The sequence below is a fragment of the Oncorhynchus mykiss genome, chromosome 25, assembly GCF_057628025.1.
Source record: "Oncorhynchus mykiss isolate SJ-2025 chromosome 25, ASM5762802v1, whole genome shotgun sequence".
Lineage (NCBI taxonomy): Eukaryota > Metazoa > Chordata > Actinopteri > Salmoniformes > Salmonidae > Oncorhynchus > Oncorhynchus mykiss.
The window spans coordinates 66,328,464-66,348,615 of NC_143046.1; the positions used below are offsets into that span (position 1 = coordinate 66,328,464).

Below are 20,152 nucleotides of genomic sequence, written 5' to 3' on the forward strand. Positions count from 1 at the left end.
ACAGACCCTGGTTTGATCCCGGGATGTATCGTGATCGGCAGTCCCATAGGGCGATGCACAGTTGGCCCAGCGTCGTCCGGGTTAGGGGAGGGTTTGGCCGGGGTCGGCAGTCATGGTAAAATACGAATTTGTTCTTAACTGACTTGCCTAGTTAAATAAAAGGTGGCTGGATCATTGTAGTTCTATACTCCAGATAAACCACAATGATATTTCACCCTGATATTGTGTGATACCTGTAGATTCCTACAACTCTGCAGCCATAACAATCTGTGACAAAAGGTACAGCATCTTTGTCATGCATGTTGCATGTCGAACGAAACAGAAACTTCTCAAGCATGTTTTTGTATCAAACACCAGCAAGGCATGTAATCAAATACAGCTAATCAGAGAGCTGACAGCGGGTGCAGAGTCATGTTTTCAGAGAGCTGACAGCAGGTGCAGAGTCATGTTTTCAGAGAGCTGACAGCGGGTGCAGAGTCATGTTTTCAGAAACAGCTGGGTTGTTTTCAGAGAGCTGACAGCGGGTGTAAAGTCATGTTTTCAGAGAGCTGACAGCAGGTGCAGAGTCATGTTTTCAGAGAGCTGACAGCGGGTGCAGAGTCATGTTTTCAGAGAGCTGACAGCGGGTGCAGAGTCATGTTTTCAGAGAGCTGACAGCGGGTGCAAAGTCATGTTTTCAGAGAGCTGACAGCGGGTGCAAAGTCATGTTTTCAGAGAGCTGACAGCAGGTGCAAAGTCATGTTTTCAGAGAGCTGACAGCGGGTGCAAAGTCATGTTTTCAGAGAGCTGACAGCGGGTGCAAAGTCATGTTTTCAGAGAGCTGACAGCGGGTGCAAAGTCATGTTTTCAGAGAGCTGACAGCGGGTGCAAAGTCATGTTTTCAGAGAGCTGACAGCGGGTGCAAAGTCATGTTTTCAGAGAGCTGACAGCGGGTGCAAAGTCATGTTTTCAGAGAGCTGACAGCGGGTGCAAAGTCATGTTTTCAGAGAGCTGACAGCGGGTGCAAAGTCATGTTTTCAGAAACAGCTGGGTTGTTCTCAGAGAGCTGACAGCGGGTGCAAAGTCATGTTTTCAAAAACAGCTGGGTTGTTCTCAGAGAGCTGACAGCGGGTGCAAAGTCATGTTTTCAGAAACAGCTGGGTTGTTTTCAGAGAGCTGACAGCAGGTGCAAAGTCATGTTTTCAGAAACAGCTGGGTTGTTCTCAGAGAGCTGACAGGGGGTGCAGAGTCATGTTTTCAGAGAGCTGACAGCGGGTGCAAAGTCATGTTTTCAGAGAGCTGACAGCGGGTGCAAAGTCATGTTTTCAGAAACAGCTGGGTTGTTTTTAGAGAGCTGACAGCGGGTGCAAAGTAATGTTTTCAGAAACAGCTGGGTTGTTTTCAGAGAGCTGAGGAAAAGCACGGTGGTGTCTGATGCTTGTGACCCCTGTGTCCACTCCACAGCAAACAAGAGGAACCCACACCAGAGAAGCAGCCAGACAGCCAGCATACCACCCTGCATACCACTGCTGGCTTGCTTCTGAAGCTAAGCAGGGATGGTCCTGGTCAGTCCTTGGATGGGAGACCAGATGCTGCTGGAAGTGGTGTTGGAGGGCCAGTAGGAGGCACTCTTTCCACTGGTCTTAAAAAATATCCCAATGCCCCAGGGCAGTGATTGGGGACACTGCCCTGTGTAGGGTGCCGTCTCTCAGATGGGACGTTAAACAGGTGTCCTGACTCTCTGAGGTCATTAAAGATCCCATGGCACTTATCGTAAGAGTAGGGGTGTTAACCCCGGTGGCTAAATTCCCAATCGGGCCCTCAAACCATCACAGTCACCTAATAATCCCCAGTTTACAATTGGCTCATTCATCCTCCCTCCTCTCCCCTGTAACTATTCCCCAGGTTGTTGCTGCAAATGAGAACGTGTCTCAGTCAACTTACCTGGTAAACTAACGAATAAATAAATAAAATAAACAAAAATAGTCCATTGAATGGAGCAACAGCCAGGGGCAGTATCCAACACATCACATCCCTTTTAACTGGAACGCAGAGATCCTACCGCTGACACCAAATAGCAGAAACGGATATACTTACACTTGCCGCCTGTGTCTCAGCCAGATGGTTGGCCTTTTGCCGTCGGAGGTCAGACTTGATGAATGCTGTGACATATAGATGAGAGCGGTAAGGCACTACTCAGAAACATATTCAGAAATGCATGGGTCATATATAGTATTGATGTTCAGGAATGTATAGCCTCGGAAACTATGTTGGAAATGTACTACTGTATGTAGAAAATGTGTTAACGTTTTCCTGTGAAGAGAAATCATGGTCACTATGACCCACTAGAGGGCATCATTACTCCAGGATGAATCCTAGATAAGGCTGTTACGCAAAATCTGTGAAACTGACTGCGATTATCTGAGGAGTCATGCGTTCCTACAGCCCCATATAATGTGGATCACATAACAGGACACTGTGCTTCACTATGACAACTGCAGGCAGATGAGTCCAAAGTTCAATCTACCATAAAGCTGTTCTGTTATTGCAAAATAGGGCTATAATGTGTGTAGGGGTTAAGCAAACTACCTGTCATAATAGTGCCTATGAGGAGGAAGACACAGAGAAAGATGTTCCCAGCGAACGTTCCAAAGTGCTCTATGATCTTCCCTTGACCGATGGTGAATATGATCCCAAATATCTGGAAGAATGAGGGGAGTGAACATGAGAGTTGATCATCTCTAAACACAATCAAGTTTCAAGTTTTAATGTCACATGCACAAGTACAGTGAAATGCCTTTCTTGCAAGCTGTAACCCCAACAATGTAATACTAAAAATAACAAGGTTGAACAAAAAAAATAACACGAGTCAGTTCCAGTACCATATTTACAATGTGCAGGGATACTGGATGGATAGAGGTAGATATGTATAGGGGTAAGGTGAGGTGACTAGGCATCAGGATATATGATAAACAGAGTAGCAGCAGCATATCTGATGAGTGTATGTGAGTGGGTGTGTAGAGTTGGTATGAAATGTAAAGGTATGTGCATATTATGGAGAGAGCGTATGCATGTGTGTTGAAGTATCAGTGTGCATAGAGTGCAAAAATAAGAATAAAATACGAAGGTCAACTCAGATGTTATGTGTAACCATTTTGTTAGCTATTTAGTTAGCTACAGTGCCTTGCGAAAGTATTCGGCCCCCTTGAACTTTGCGACCTTTTGCCACATTTCAGGCTTCAAACATTAAGACATAAAACTGTATTTTTTTGTGAAGAATCAACAACAAGTGGGACACAATCATGAAGTGGAAAGACATTTATTGGATATTTCAAACTTTTTTAACAAATCAAAAACTGAAAAATTGGGCGTGCAAAATTATTCAGCCCCCTTAAGTTAATACTTTGTAGCGCCACCTTTTGCTGCGATTACAGCTGTAAGTTGCTTGGGGTATGTCTCTATCAGTTTTGCACATCGAGAGACTGACATTTTTTCCCAATCCTCCTTGCAAAACAGCTCGAGCTCAGTGAGGTTGGATGGAGAGCATTTGAACAGCAGTTTTCAGTTCTTTCCACAGATTCTCGATTGGATTCAGGTCTGGACTTTGACTTGGCCATTCTAACACCTGGATATGTTTATTTTTGAACCATTCCATTGTAGATTTTGCACAGTGCTCCTTGGGATGTTTAAAGCTTGGGAAATCTTTTTGTATCCAAATCCGGCTTTAAACTTCTTCACAACAGTATCTCGGACCTGACTGGTGTGTTCCTTGTTCTTCATGATGCTCTCTGCACTTTTAACGGACCTCTGAGACTATCACAGTGCAGGTGCATTTATACGGAGACTTGATTACACACAGGTGGATTGTATTTATCATCGTTAGTCATTTAGGTCAACATTGGATCATTCAGAGATCCTCACTGAACTTCTGGAGAGAGTTTGCTGCACTGAAAGTAAAGGGGCTGAATAATTTTGCACGCCCAATTTTTCAGTTTTTGATTTGTTAAAAAAAGTTTGAAATATCCAATAAATGTCGTTCCACTTCATGATTGTGTCCCACTTGTTGTTGATTCTTCACAAAAAAATACAGTTTTATATCTTTATGTTTGAAGCCTGAAATGTGCCAAAAGGTCGCAAAGTTCAAGGGGGCCGAATACTTTCGCAAGGCACTGTATTTAGCAGTCTTATAGCTTGGGGATAGAAGCTGTTCAGTAGCCTATTGGTGTCAGACTTGATGCACCGGTACCGCTTGCTGTGCATATGCAGAGAGAACCTTCTATGGCTTGGGTGGTTGGAGTCTAACTTTTTTCCGGGCCTTCCTTTCACACAGCCTAAAATAGAGGTCCTGGATGGCAGGGAGCTCGGCCCCAGTAATGTACTGGGTTGTCCATGCGGTCGAGGGCGGTGCTATTGCCATACCAAGCTGTGATACAGCCAGTCAAGATGCTCTCAATGGTACAGCTGTAGAACTTAGAAGATTTGAGGGCCCATGCCGCGCCTTCTTCACAACTGTGTGTGGACCATTTTAAGTTGAGTGATTTGGTCACTTTAAGCTCTCGATCTGCTCCACTGCAGTCCCATTCAGGTGGATTACAGACTGGACTCACATCGGCCTTGGAGAGCGAGACCACCCAATCTTCTGGGTCGGTGACAGCCCTCACACCCGGGACTATGTTGTTATTGTCAAAGCGTACATAAAATGCATTAGGTTCATACATAGACTTCATGCATACAACAAACCTAGATGTACTATTTCAATGGTGAATATTATCCCAAAGTATGATCCCTGTTACCTGAGCTGAACAGTTGAGCAGGCCTGAGGAGGTGCCCTCACACTCTGGGAAGGTCAGCTCCACAGCAAACTCAAAGCCAAGCGGTAGGTACCCGGTCATGAAGAACCTGAAGACATGAGGTTTTCCAGTGTTGTTTTTACTCAAACTAAAAGAGCAGCACTTAACATTTCATGCCTGCTGAGAGAAATAAAACATCTCCTCTGAGGGCATTACTCTAGCAGACCCTTTAAAACCTTCAGCTCTTGTTCATCTCCTTTATACATCAGTTAACAAATAATAAAATACTTATTCAACTCCAGAGGAAAATAATTAATGTTGCACATAATCATGGGCTTTTCTCCCACTACACTTGACCTTAAACAGTCTTAACTACTAAACATTTTAAGATATTGTCTGCCTTTTCCCACAGAGTGGCTGTTTAAAGAGCAAGGAGGCAGTTTGCAATGTAAATAGCATGCAGTGCTCCTGTGGTGTGACCAGGGCAGGAAACCTAGTCCACCCCACATTACAACTGACATGCTAAAGGTGGAATAGCTAGCAAATGCAAATCATTCACAAACATCATTGTGTGTGGTCACAGTGTTTGGTCACTCTTACCCAAGAGCCCCCGATGTTACAAACACCACCCATAGGTGGCCTAAGTTGAGGGTGAAGGCATAGACCACCATTCCCACGAAGGACAGAAGATATACAGCCAGGGTAGTCTGTCTGGGGAGAGAGGAAAATAATCATATATGTTTGTTTTTCCTGGATTTTGCCTGTATGAAATGTACTGTATGCTTGTGTAAATAGAAATGTACTAACTATATTTTAATAAGCAGTTTGATTTGCTGCATTGCTCCCGGACACGTCAACATTCCATATGGGATTTGAATGAGTCTGCAATGTATTCATCTTATCTGGATGTTGCTTTTACATAAGTTTCACAAAGCACTTCAGAACAGTCCCAGTCCTCAACAATCTGTGGTAGGCCTACATACAGCACCAGTAACCCGTCCAGGTTCTGAACTAGCATGCAGAACTGTTCAGTAAGGCTGGCTGTGGCTCCACTGTCAACCCCTCCAATCCCATCCTCTATGAGAGGAAAAACAAGATTCCTGACCATCTAAGACCCCCTTATTAAAACTGGCACATTCTGGCCTACACCAACAGGCTTACTATGGTGAAGCTCTTCCTGTACAACCACGCATGAAACATTGCTCCACTCAGCTATTGTTGTTAATACAACTTCGTCCTTTGTCTCTCACACACATGGAGGTATGAGGAAGGGAGCATCAATAACAGAAATCTGGGTTGACTGCTTTGGCTCGATTTACTCAGATGTCATGTGAAGAATTTGGAGAAACAATTTTCCCCCTCATAACATGTGTTATATATCCCTTTCATACTAAGATGAAAAGTTGCCAACTTTACCATGCCGTCAACTTCTATCACATGTTCTTTATATTTGAAAGGTATTGCGGTAACAAAGCCTGGACTTTTGTTTCCACCAACCAAGGTAGTCATGAATGCGGTGTTATGCTTAAGTCTCGCTAACAGTATAAAACGTTGACTTTTATCTTATAAAAAGTTTTAAATAATAAACATTCTATTGTTGTCAGACATCAGACTTATCAAAGCTTCACAGAAATGCTTTTAATGCATGTATTCTCTCCATGTAAATGTATGTAGTTCTGTCCTGTTCTTGTCTGTTGTCACAGAAAGTCATGGGGAAACACATTGTATCTGCCATTGCATCTTTTTTTCTTGGCTTTGAGAGCTACATTTTTAAAGCCCTTATATCTAGCTCCTAAATGATGGGTTAATATGCATACCTTTCTAACTTAGCCTACTAGCGATTTGAAGTTTATCTGTCTTCAGCCAAAATAACTGGCGGGGAGTTTGAAAGGAGAGAAAGCGTGAGATGGTGTGATCACATGGTGATTATACATGTACTGCAGTATTAGGCCTAATATTTAGCCAACAAATGAGTTCATATGGATGAGCTTCTTCAGCTACATATAGCCCCTCTTTTCCAAGCCTCTCGACTATTCCTCTTCTCCTGGAATCGCAAAAGCTACAGGCTACAATATCTTGTTGGACATTAAATGTTGAGCATGTTTTGCTACGATTAGTCCTACGATTAGATAACTGTCTGCTGGGGATGAAGCAGGAGTTTGGGGGCTAGGTTTGCAGGTAAACACGTGGTACTGCCACTGCTGTTGTTATAGCATTCCCTGATGTGTAGAGTTGTGTAATGCCTGCAATTGAACGACATAGTTGATTCATTGTTTGTTCATGATCTGGTCAGGTGTTTGATGAATGGCTGCTCTGTGGTGAGAAACAACAACCTGTGTTATTTGACCAAAACAAATAGAAAGGAGATTAAACGGAATTGGACATGGTCTGCGCAGATGTCTGAATGACTACATTAATAACCTCTACAGATGTAGTTTCTTAAATTGATCACTATTTTGTTACTGACAATTTTCCAACACAGCAGGAATTGTGAACTTGTAGTGTATTCAAGGTTTAAAAAGGCTTCTAAAGATTATAATTTCCACTTTAAAATGTCAGCCACTGTTCCCCGGGTGCCGATGACGTGGATGTCGATTAAGACAGCCCCCGGCACATTTCTGATTCAGTAAAATGGGGTTAAATGCAGAAGACACATTTCAGTTGAATGCATTCAGTTGTACAACTGACTAGGTATCCCCTTTTCCCTTAAGATCTACATCTGTATATAGATGCATTTAAAAGGATAGAGACTTCCTCTCAGGCACCATTAACTATGGAGCCTCAATTCCAACAGGCCAGTACTTCAGCTGAGAGGATTCATACATAAAAACTTGTCAGCTTGGATATGCAGGGAGAGAAATCAGATACAACGCTTAGTTCCTCCAGAACCTAAATGGTTTCCACTTCCAACAAAAATAACTAATCTGCCTAGATGCCTGCCTTTGAATGAGAGCTTTAAAAGACATTTATGTAGAAAGTGACTCCTTTAGAGTGGCTAATGAGAGAAGCAAGAGCCCAGCCCATCCAAGGTCATATTCGGTTTACTGTTTTCATAGCCCGGAGCTCAAGAGTGTAAACACAACATTACTGATTGCTACCTTGTCAACCTATGCTATGGATAGTTTTTTTAATGAAGGATATGATTGAGATGTTAGATGTAGAGTAAGATTAAGTAGATACAGTGAATCTGGCTACTGTATGCACTAGTCTTTATCTGTACACAATAGTTATCTGTACGCAAGGCAAATCACATTTTAATCACTAATTAAAAAGGGCAAAGGTTCTCAAAGAGATGAGAAGTGGGACCTTAACAGCTCTTATCTTATTAACTGACTCATCAGCAGTTACTGGACCTCTTCCAACACGGAGCTTGACTGACTTGATCAGAGAGCGTGACGAAAAAGCTTGAGAGGATTATAAAGCCAATTACTGGGAATTTTCTGGTGTCATCAGACAAAAGATTAGCCAGTAGCCTTGTCAGCAGCCAGCTACAGCCGCACTATTACAATGTGTATGTGTCTAAGTTGGGGAATGTGTATGTAACCTTATTTAGTTCATTAGTACTAAGGAAGGGCCACTGAGCCCTGGGCATAAGTGGTCGCTTAGGGCCACGCGGCCACTAGAGGGTCCCTAACCAAATCGTTTTAGTTTTTTTAGGACTCAGTCAGGGCCTCTACTTACTGTTACTAGAATACACAAAGTGCAATTTCGAAATGTGGTTGTGCATCAGCAGTTTTTATCTTGTTATTTCAGTCACTCAATAGTCATTGCAGAGAAAATCATTTGATTGGCAAGTTTGTCTTGCCAGCTATCTAATAATCATGGCCTTATACCAGGGCACATGCCCAGGAGCCCTGTCCTCCAGGGGGCCCACGTTGATTTTGTTCGTCACTCTCACTCAGATATAATTGTATCATGGCATAAGTCATGGCAAAATGGGTATAACTGCAGGAATTTAGCTATTAAACGGACCATTTTTTCCTCCGCTCCATGGCAAAATGGGTATAACTGCAGGAATTTAGCTATTAAACTGACCATTTTTTGCTCCGCTCCATGGCAAAATGGGTATAACTGCAGGAATTTAGCTGTTAAACAGACCATTTTTTGCTCCGCTCCATGGCAAAATGGGTATAACTGCAGGAATTTAGCTATTAAACGGACCATTTGTTGCTCTGCTCCATGGCAAAATGGGTATAACTGCAGGAATTTAGCTGTTAAACAGACTATTTCTTGCTCCGCTCCATGGCAACATTTGTAGAATTGCATGATTTAAAAAAAAATGCATAATTTTCTTTCCGTCCATGTCAAAATGTATAGAATTTCATAAAACTTGTGTTAAAACTGTAACATTGGGGGGGGCACAAATCTCGCTTAGGGCCCAAAAGGGTAGGGTCGGACTTGCCATTCAGTGATCAAAGTCACACAAAAAAGCTATTGTATCTAGGAGCATAATGCTACATGCAATAACGTGTATTTTTAGTAAAGTATTGTGTACTCTCAAGTGTTCCTAAGAGTATCTTACTTGTAGGTTTTGGTCTTGTCCAACCAGATCCCACATATGAGGGACCCCACCATCCCCGCAATGACAATGGTGAGGCCAATTCTTCCAGCATTCACCTCTTCACCCTGTGGAGGTTAAAATGACTGAATTGGTCTTTCTGCAGTCAAATTGGACATCCTGACCCTCTCACGCTTTTCAGTTATCTTATCTGGGGTGAGCCTACTTGCTACTAGAACTTGATACTAGTTCTCTTATACCTCATCTTTTTCGGGGCTATAGAATTGTGTCTTTAGTCTAGAAAATACCCTTAATTATAGACTACACAGTTAAATGTTTTACTTATTGGGGAGGTAACATCTCAAGATCTTCTTTGAATACAGTAAGTGAGGATATAACTGAAGGGCATGACCACAGAGGGACTTATGCAGACTACAGTAGGTTGGTTTTATTGTGATAAGATTCAGGTGAGACTTACTGGATAATGCTCAATAATCATCCGGTTCAGCAGTGTGGAAACAGCATAGAAACAACCGACATTCAGCCCTGCAGAAAACACAAGGAAACATGTTGGTTTTGTTTCTGCACTCTGAGACAGAGCTGTATTTTACAGGAGCTGTAGTCTGCAGAGGAGCAGGTCTTTATTTAGTCTGAGGCCTGCAGGGAAAGCAGGGGGATCCAGATGGGACGCTGTATTTGGGTTTCACTGGCCCTGTCCTAATGGAACCCATACCTGGCCCTTAGCCAGTCTACTACTACAAAGGAGAGAATATTTGACTTTGACATAAAGGGTGGTGTGTCACTCAATATTTAATTGGTTTGGACAGCTTTGCCCTTAAGGTTTGTTGTCTTGTTCCTGAAAATCCTTATTTGCCACATCAAAGGGTAAACAATGTTAATATCAAATAACATTTAAAAAAGTAAAACGTCATATTTCCAAACAGCTAAAGGGCATGACATATGTAATAGTTCAACTCAAGCATTTATGTTATTGTTTATATTGAGATGGCACAGCCAAGGCAGACAATAATTCAGTGAAAATGTAATCAGGCTAAGCTGACCCGAGGCAATACTTTTATGGACTAGTAACCCTACCATTGCAAATATTCAATAAGTTAACCATTAACTACAAGGACTGTGACCTTTCAACCCTAAGAATCTGACAATAAACCTAAAATCCTCAAAAATACCGTTTGATATACAAATATGTACAGTGTGCTGGATACAAAAACATAATGAGAGATATATTCACATCTCTGATAATGACCTATTGATCTGGCTTTAAGACCCTAACAGATGTTTTCTTCAGATGATTATACTCTGATGTTGTGTACATGTTTTCAATCACCTGTCACTGTGATGATGCAACAGCATCCACGTTGTTCATATTTACGTTTGTGAGTTCACCTTACTTGAACTCATTCAGGGGACACACAGTAGAGACTGCAGGATAATGCCCAGTGTACTTCGAATAGGGGCGATTCTGCTGTGAGGCCATGTGTGTGTGTTTATGAGATGAGGTCTGGGGCATCACCAATACAACAAGCTTTGATCTGGACAGCCGTATGTAACTTCTGTTTTCTCAAATAATAGGAGTACAAACATGCTGGTAGACATGAGTGTGGTTTGAGAGTGATTGAGGGTGAATACGACCCACCATAGCTGATGACGAGGAGCATGAAGGGTAGGTTACGCAGCAGTCTCAGGATAGATGCCACGTAGGAGTACTCTTCTGGAGGGATGCTCCTGGCCTGGACCTGAGCCAGGGTGGGAGGGATTTCCGGCTTCTCTTGGAACACTGTTGAACACAGAAACAGAACCGGTAATAATAATAATAATGTGATAATGCTGTTATACTGTAGAGTAGAAGTTTGTATGCAATTCCCGTAACACTGGACCATTCATTCCAATACAAATATTTGACAAACACCAATCATAGACACACCTAAATGTGTGTTCTCAACATACATTATCTAGGCACACCCAAAATATATTAGAAAAGGGTTGGATGTAGATTCTGAAGTTGCACATCTGTCAGAGCCCTTTAAAAGACCATGTTCAAATTGGATCCAACCACAAGCCAATCCTCCCCCTCGTTTCTCCTCCCAAGAAAAACTAGCAGCAGTCACTCAAATAAGCTGGTGATAGCAACAAATTAGTGAAAGGCCAATGGCCATCCCATGACTTCTAACATCCCTACATCTGTGCTTCTATCAATCAACACAGACACCTGAGCTCAGTAGGAGTTAGGGCAGTCACATAGCTTTGGGGGACTATAAAACAGGAGGGGCCAAAGTTACATCCAGCTAGTTCAGTACAACGCAGCCAAGGCAACACACCAGGCCTATCGCTAAAAGAGCAAGAGAGAAAGAGAGAGAAAGAAAGATGCGTGTCTGAGAATTTGCCTGAAGACTGGAGAGATGAAATGCACCAGTAACTGTTTGCCCTATCAGGGCCCTCTCTCTTCCTCCATGCCCCTGGTGCGCAGTGAGTGAGTCAGTCAGTCAGTGATTCAACACTAGTCACGCTGGAGAGTCCAGCTCCAACGTTCAGTCTGAGAAGTGGAGGAGAGATCAGCTCACTGGGGTAGGAGTTCATAGAGTAGACCCACAAACCAACTAGCCTCTACTCCACCTATCTGTACAGCTAACAGAGGGCTTCAATAGGCTTCAAATAACTTACAGCACCGGGTTAACAGAGGGCTTCAATAGGCTTCAAATATTTTACAGCACCGGGCTAACAGAGGGCTTCAATAGGCTTCAGATATCTTACAGCACTCAGCTAACAGAGGGCTTCAATAGGCATCAGATATCTTACAGCACTCAGCTAACAGAGGGCTTCAATAGGCGTCAGATATCTTACAGCACGCAGCTAACAGAGGGCATCAATAGGCATCAGATATCTTACAGCACCCAGCTAACAGAGGGCTTCAATAGGTATCAGATATCTTACAGCACCCAGCTAACAGAGGGCTTCAATAGGTATCAGATATCTTACAGCACCCAGCTAACAGAGGGCTTCAATAGGTATCAGATATCTTACAGCACCCAGCTAACAGAGGGCTTCAATAGGTATCAGATATCTTACAGCACTCAGCTAACAGAGGGCTTCAATAGGTATCAGATATCTTACAGCACCCAGCTAACAGAGGGCATCAATAGGCATCAGATATCTTACAGCACCTAGCTAACAGAGGGCTTCAATAGGCGTCAGATATCTTACAGCACCCAGCTAACAGAGGGCTTCAATAGGCGTCAGATATCTTACAGCACCCAGCTAACAGAGGGCTTCAATAGGTATCAGATATCTTACAGCACCCAGCTAACAGAGGGCTTCAATAGGTATCAGATATCGTACAGCACTCATCTAACAGAGGGCTTCAATAGGTATCAGATATCTTACAGCACCCAGCTAACAGAGGGCTTCAATAGGCGTCAGATATCTTACAGCACTTAGCTAACAGAGGGCTTCAATAGGTATCAGATATCTTACAGCACTCAGCTAACAGAGGGCTTCAATAGGTATCAGATATCTTACAGCACCCAGCTAACAGAGGGCTTCAATAGGCGTCAGATATCTTACAGCACTTAGCTAACAGAGGGCTTCAATAGGTATCAGATATCTTACAGCACTCAGCTAACAGAGGGCTTCAATAGGTATCAGATATCTTACAGCACCCAGCTAACAGAGGGCATCAATAGGCGTCAGATATCTTATCCCCACAGTGTTGCTGGCCAGGCCCCTATAGTATCTGCTCACATCCTCCCCCCGTGGCTCATTTCATTTGGTTGAGTGTGAAAGTGCAGCAAAAGATTCTCCACTGGGATTGTCAGTAGCCTGAATGTTGACGTGTTGGGGGGAGGGGGGGGGGGGGGGGGGCAGAGGATGTGGCCGGGTTAATCATGTGATCAGGGTGAAGTTGCCATGGGTTGGATCCAGCGGACCGTACCAAGAGAGGCATAGGTTGTCTCTGAATTTTCTTGGAAGATTATCTGGTTTACTGATCCAGAACTAGAGGGCTACACACTGTAAACATGCTTATGTTTTCCCACAGAGCAGTCTGGGGAGATAGAAAGGGCCTTGTCTTATCCTGTGTTCAGTTTGATCAATTCGTTAAGTCGCTACTCAATACTGTCTGCTGACACCGGAGGAGAGTTTCATTTCCCAAGAGTCCAGAAAAGATAAATAATGGCAGGTCAGGCAGTGAATCCCCGTTCTTCATCTAAGGCTAGGTTCCATGTCTAAGCTTGCCCAATGTGCCTCTTTCAACAAAACATGGGAAGCCCCAAAACAGAAGTGGGATGACCTGGTTTGTGTGATGAAATAAAAAATACCTTAAAAAGGCAGTTCAGCGGTTTTAACTGAGGGTAATTGCAGAAGTCATGAACGCTGGACAAACATAGGTTACTGAAGTCCATGTGACTCATGTGAGTACCTCTCTATCTATCCTACCATGTCATCACTCTGAGAAAGTGTCAGTCATTAAACAGAGTCTAGAGGGGCAAAGGAATCACTCTATACTAGACCTCTCAACGTCCCTACTCCGTTTTAATATCACAACTAAAGAGATCTCGGTCAATTACAGCGATCGCAGCCCTGCCACAGCGAGTGAGTGAAGAGACGTTAGGTGGTCTGTTCAGAGCACATCTCAACACACACTAATCCCTGAGACTGCTGACCTATCCGCCAACCCTGCCAGGAGAACATGACAGTCAGGGACAATTAGATATCCAGGACAGGAGACTACAGAACCAATGGTAAGCCCCAGAGATGCAATGCTGCAATGTAATTGTATTCCTACTGCCAAAGCAGAGCTATGTGTCCCCGTTGAAATAATCTTACAATGAAGCAAGTCGGAAACCAAATTTCTTCGGCACAAGGTTATGAACTGAGGCTCTATTTTTTCCCTACCAAGAGTTAACTATGAGTTGTTGTGACATCGACAATGTTAGGGGATAGGTCATTCTGGCCCCTCATATTGGCATTATAATGAATTCAACACCTCAAGGCTCATAATGACTGAAAGAGTTATACGTTATAATTGGGATGAGTTTAGGAAGGAGTGACTCTACTGGCCAACTCTATGTGTTAGCCACAGGATGTACTGTGCATAAGACTGGCCATTTTCCCTCGGGACTTACAGAAGACCACAAGGATGAAGATCACGGTGGCCACTCCAGCAGTGATGTAGAACATGATGCTGATGTGGTATGCCAGCTCGTCTATATTGTCAACATTTGGCACGAGAATGGGTGGCACCAGGAAGCCAATGGCAATGCCCAACTGTGAGTGAAGGAGACAAAAATACATGATCATTCAATGACTCCTCCCCTCACACCTACAGACATATGAAACAAAGCTTGGAAAAAGGGATCATAACCAAGGCACAATTTGTTTAATTTGAGGCATAAAAGAAAACACATATGACATATTTAAAATAACTTCCAGTGCTTTTTCACAATTCCTGACATTTAATCCTAGTAAAAATTCCCTGTCTTAGGTCAGTTAGGATCACCCCTTTTATTTTAATGTGAAATGTCAATAATAGTATGATTTATTTCATCTTTTGTTTCTTTCATCATATTCCCAGTGGGTCTGAAGTTAACATACACTCAATTAGTACTTGGTAGCATTGCCTTTACATTGTTTAACTTGGGTCAAATGTTTCAGGTAGCCTTCCACAAGCTTCCCACAATAAGTTGGGTGAAAATAGGCCTATTCCTCCTGACAGAGCTGGTGTAATTGAGTCAGGTTTGTAGGCCTCCTTGCTCACACACACTTTTTCAGTTCTGCCCACACATTTTCTATAGGATTGAGGTCAGGGCTTTGTGATGGCCACTCCAATACCTTGACTTTGTTGTCCTTAAGTCATTTTGCCACAACTTTGAAAGTATTCCTGGGGCGGCAGGGTAGCCTAGTGGTTAGAGTGCTGCACTAGTAAGGTTGAAAGTTCAAATCCCCAAGGAACAAATCTGTTGTTCTGCCCCTGAACAGGCAGTTAACCCACTTTTTCAGTTCTGCCCGCAAATTTTCTATAGGATTGAAGTCAGGGCTTTGTGATGTCCGTCATCGAAAATAAGAATTTGTTCTTAACTTGCCTAGTTAAATAAAGGTAAAATAAGTAAATGCTTGGGGTCATTGCCCATTTGGAAGACCCATTTGTGACCAAGCTTTAACTTCCTGACTGATGTTGCTTCAATATATATAATTTTACTCCCTCATGATGCCATCTATTTTGTGAAATGCACTAGTCCCTACTGCAGCAAAGCACCCCCACAACATGATGCTGCCACCCCCGTGCTTCACGGTTGGGATGGTGTTCTTCAGCTTGCAAGCCTCTCCCTTTTTCCTCCAAACATAACAATGGTCATTATAGCCAAACAGTTCTATTTTCGTTTCATCAGACGAAAACACCTTTCTCCAAAAAGTATGATCTTTGTTCCCATGTGCAGTTGCAAACCATAGTCTGGCTTTTTTTATGGCGGTTTTGGAGCAGTGGCTTCTTCCTTGCTGAGCGGCCTTTCAGGTTATGTCGATATAGGACTCGTTTTTACTGTGGATATAGATACTTCTGTACCTGTTTCCTCCAGCATCTTCACAATGTCCTTTGCTGTTGTTCTGGGATTGATTTGCACTTTTCGCACCACAGTACGTTCATCTCTAGAAGACAGAACACGTCTCCTTCCTGAGCGGTATGACGGCTGCCTGGGCCCACAGTGTTTATACTTGTGTACTATTGTTGGTACAGATGAACGTGGTACCTTCATCAATTACTTGTTTATTATTTAACCCCCTGTTCTACATGTTGTATTTGTGAGTGATTGTTTGTTGTATTGTGGTCCATATTGTGTGGCCGTGTATATTACGTGCTATGTTTGAATTTTTGAGTAAAGTATTTTATTACTTCATATCTGCTGTCCTGCGTCTGACTCATCTCACCAGCTACACACAGACTCCTTTACAGTAGGCCTTGAAATACATCCACAAGTACACCTCCAATTGACTCAGAAGCTTCTAAAGCCATGACATAATTTTCTGGAATTTTCCAAGCTGTTTAAAGGCACAGTCAACTTAGTGTATGTACACTTGTTATGCATGTTATTGAAATCAAAGTACTACTCATATTACAGAGCGAGAGGTAAAGCTTCATGTGACTCCAACTTTTGCTTTGTAACACCTACAGATGAAACATTATGAAGTCTTAAAGGAGGCTTCGGTAAAGCTATAATGTCACAAATATTCCAACTTCAATCAATTCTTTCTCAATAACTATAAGATACAAATGTCAAATACAAATCACTAATACCCCCCCTGCCACATGCTAAAGTCACACTCAAGCATTAATGTCAGGGACTTGGACTTAAACAACAGTGGAGATGATGCAAACTTATATTTACGTTCTTGACCATGTGAGACTCATAGTACGCTACGCTTAGACTAGACCTTCTATGTTTTTACTGTTCTACATCAGGCGCTGCCAAACTTTTTCACTGCCCCCCGCACGCACACGTCTATTTCTAGAGGCACAAGCACTGTTCATGACACAAACTGTTCACGCCGCTCTTGTTGGTGGAGAGAATTTTCCAGGCTTAAAGCTTATTTACTGCAATTCTACACCTTTTGTCACAGGGTGCAAAGAGGATTTTGCCATTTTAAAGCACATTTTCTTGCAATTCTATACATTTTGCCATGTGATATTTGAATGGAAAAAATACAACATTATCCATTGCCAAAAAAAAACTAAATAAAAACACATTAGCTGACATGGGCTAGTTGATCTGGATATTTCTGACCAGTTATAAATAGCTCTCTATGGTATACAATGACTAACATGACAAGAGGAACTGATGATGCACTGCCCAATTTTGAAATTGCACATTGTGCATTATACTATTACAACTTTCAAGAGTAAGTTTAAAGTTCCTTGAAAAAAATAACAAAAATAATTTTTTTGGGGGGCCCCCACTCCCCCCCTGCAAACCCCTCATGCTAGGGTGCGTGCCTCACAGTTTGGGAACCACTGTACTACATGATCTGCCCAGCCAGCTCACCAGTGTTGAATGAACATACACAATCCAAATGTTCTACAATAGACCTTAAGAAAAGATGCACCTGCTCCTCATATCCGCCTCATATCCGCTGTCTTCAACCAGGATCTCAGCGATCACTGCCTCATTGCCTGTATCCGCTACGGAGCCGCAGTCAAACGACCACCCCTCATCACTGTCAAACGCTCCCTAAAACACTTCTGTGAGCAGGCCTTCCTAATCGACCTGGCCCGGGTATCCTGGAAGGACATTGACCTCATCCCGTCAGTTGAGGATGCCTGGTCATTCTTTAAAAGTAACTTCCTCACCATTTTAGATAAGCATGCTCCGTTCAAAAAATGCAGAACTAAGAACAGATACAGCCCTTGGTTCACCCCAGACCTGACTGCCCTCGACCAGCACAAAAACATCCTGTGGCGGACTGCAATAGCATCGAATAGTCCCCGTGATATGCAACTGTTCAGGGAAGTCCGGAACCAATACACGCAGTCAGTCAGGAAAGCTAAGGCCAGCTTCTTCAGGCAGAAGTTTGCATCCTGTAGCTCCAACTCCAAAAAGTTCTGGGACACTGTGAAGTCAATGGAGAACAAGAGCACCTCCTCCCAGCTGCCCACTGCACTGAGGCTAGGTAACATGGTCACCACCGATAAATCCATGATTATCGAAAACTTCAATGAGCATTTCTCAACGGCTGGCCATGCCTTCCGCCTGGCTACTTCAACCTCGGCCAACAGCCCCGCCCCCCCCGCTGCTCCTCGCCCAAGCCTCTCCAGGTTCTCCTTTACCCAAATCCAGATAGCAGATGTTCTGAAAGAGCTGCAAAACCTGGACCCGTACAAATCAGCTGGGCTTGACAATCTGGACCCTCTATTTCTGAAACTATCCGCCACCATTGTCGCAACCCCTATTACCAGCCTGTTCAACCTCTCTTTCATATCGTCTGAGATCCCCAAGGATTGGAAAGCTGCCGCAGTCATCCCCCTCTTCAAAGGGGGAGACACCCTGGACCCAAACTGTTACAGACCTATATCCATCCTGCCCTGCCTATCTAAGGTCTTCGAAAGCCAAGTCAACAAACAGGTCACTGACCATCTCGAATCCCACTGTACCTTCTCCGCTGTGCAATCTGGTTTCCGAGCCGGTCACGGGTGCACCTCAGCCACACTCAAGGTACTAAACGATATCATAACCGCCATCGATAAAAGACAGTACTGTGCAGCCGTCTTCATCGACCTTGCCAAGGCTTTCGACTCTGTCAATCACCATATTCTTATCGGCAGACTCAGTAGCCTCGGTTTTTCGGATGACTGCCTTGCCTGGTTCACCAATTACTTTGCAGACAGAGTTCAGTGTGTCAAATCGGAGGGCATGCTGTCCGGTCCTCTGGCAGTCTCTATGGGGGTGCCACAGGGTTCAATTCTCGGGCCGACTCTTTTCTCTGTATACATCAATGATGTTGCTCTTGCTGATTCCCTGATCCACCTCTACGCAGACGACACCATTCTATATACTTTCGGCCCGTCATTGGACACTGTGCTATCTAACCTCCAAACAAGCTTCAATGCCATACAACACTCCTTCCGTGGCCTCCGACTGCTCTTAAACGCTAGTAACACCAAATGCATGCTTTTCAACCGATCGCTGCCTGCACCCGCATCCCCGCCTAGCATCACCACCCTGGATGGTTCCGACCTAGAATATGTGGACATCTATAAGTACCTAGGTGTCTGGCTAGACTGCAAACTCTCCTTCCAGACTCATATCAAACATCTCCAATCGAAAATCAAATCAAGAGTCGGCTTTCTATTCCGCAACAAAGCCTCCTTCACTCACGCCGCCAAGCTTACCCTAGTAAAACTGACTATCCTACCGATCCTCGACTTCGGCGATGTCATCTACAAAATGGCTTCCAACACTCTACTCAGCAAACTGGATGCAGTCTATCACAGTGCCATCCGTTTTGTCACTAAAGCACCTTATACCACCCACCACTGCGACTTGTATGCTCTAGTCGGCTGGCCCTCGCTACATATTCGTCGCCAGACCCACTGGCTCCAGGTCATCTACAAGTCCATGCTAGGTAAAGCTCCGCCTTATCTCAGCTCACTGGTCACGATGGCAACACCCATCCGTAGCACGCGCTCCAGCAGGTGTATCTCACTGATCATCCCTAAAGCCAACACCTCATTTGGCCGCCTCTCGTTCCAGTACTCTGCTGCCTGTGACTGGAAACGAATTGCAAAAATCGCTGAAGTTGGAGACTTTTATCTCCCTCACCAACTTCAAACATCTGCTATCTGGGCAGCTAACCGATCGCTGCAGCTGTACATAGTCTATTGGTAAATAGCCCACCCATTTTCACCTACCTCATCCCCATACTGTTTTTATTTATTTATTTTTCTGCTCTTTTGCACACCAATATCTCTACCTGTACATGACCATCTGATCATTTATCACTCCAGTGTTAATCTGCAAAATTGTAATTATTCGCCTACCTCATGCCTTTTGCACACATTGTATATAGACTCCCCCTTTGTTTTCTACTGTGTTATTGACTTGTTAATTGTTTACTCCATGTGTAACTCTGTGTTGTCTGCTCATACTGCTATGCTTTATCTTGGCCAGGTCGCAGTTGCAAATGAGAACTTGTTCTCAACTAGCCTACCTGGTTAAATAAAGGTGAAATAAAAAAAAATAAAAAAAATATGACCTTCTTGTGATATCCAGCAGTTAGCGCAAAGTATCCTGCACATTGACTCGGTACCGGTACTCCTTGTATATAGCCTTGTTATTTTGTAGTGTTACTATTTGTTTTTACGTTATTTTAAAACTCTGCA

At 43.4% G+C, this 20,152-nt stretch overlaps 1 protein-coding gene across 2 annotated transcripts in view; it reads right to left on the reverse strand.

The window, feature by feature from the left end:
• LOC110505546 (choline/ethanolamine transporter flvcr2a) overlaps positions 1-20,152 on the reverse strand; it is a 35,591-nt gene that overhangs the window by 3,826 nt on the left and 11,613 nt on the right. For both annotated transcript variants that reach the window (XM_021584840.3, XM_021584841.3), the window contains exons 2-9: positions 14,409-14,550; positions 10,925-11,065; positions 9,746-9,813; positions 9,292-9,395; positions 5,370-5,480; positions 4,773-4,878; positions 2,569-2,680; positions 2,077-2,141 (exon numbers count right to left, since the gene is read on the reverse strand). In XM_021584840.3, the coding sequence (XP_021440515.3) occupies positions 2,077-2,141; positions 2,569-2,680; positions 4,773-4,878; positions 5,370-5,480; positions 9,292-9,395; positions 9,746-9,813; positions 10,925-11,065; positions 14,409-14,550 (849 nt within the window). The remainder of the gene's footprint in view (positions 1-2,076; positions 2,142-2,568; positions 2,681-4,772; positions 4,879-5,369; positions 5,481-9,291; positions 9,396-9,745; positions 9,814-10,924; positions 11,066-14,408; positions 14,551-20,152) is intronic.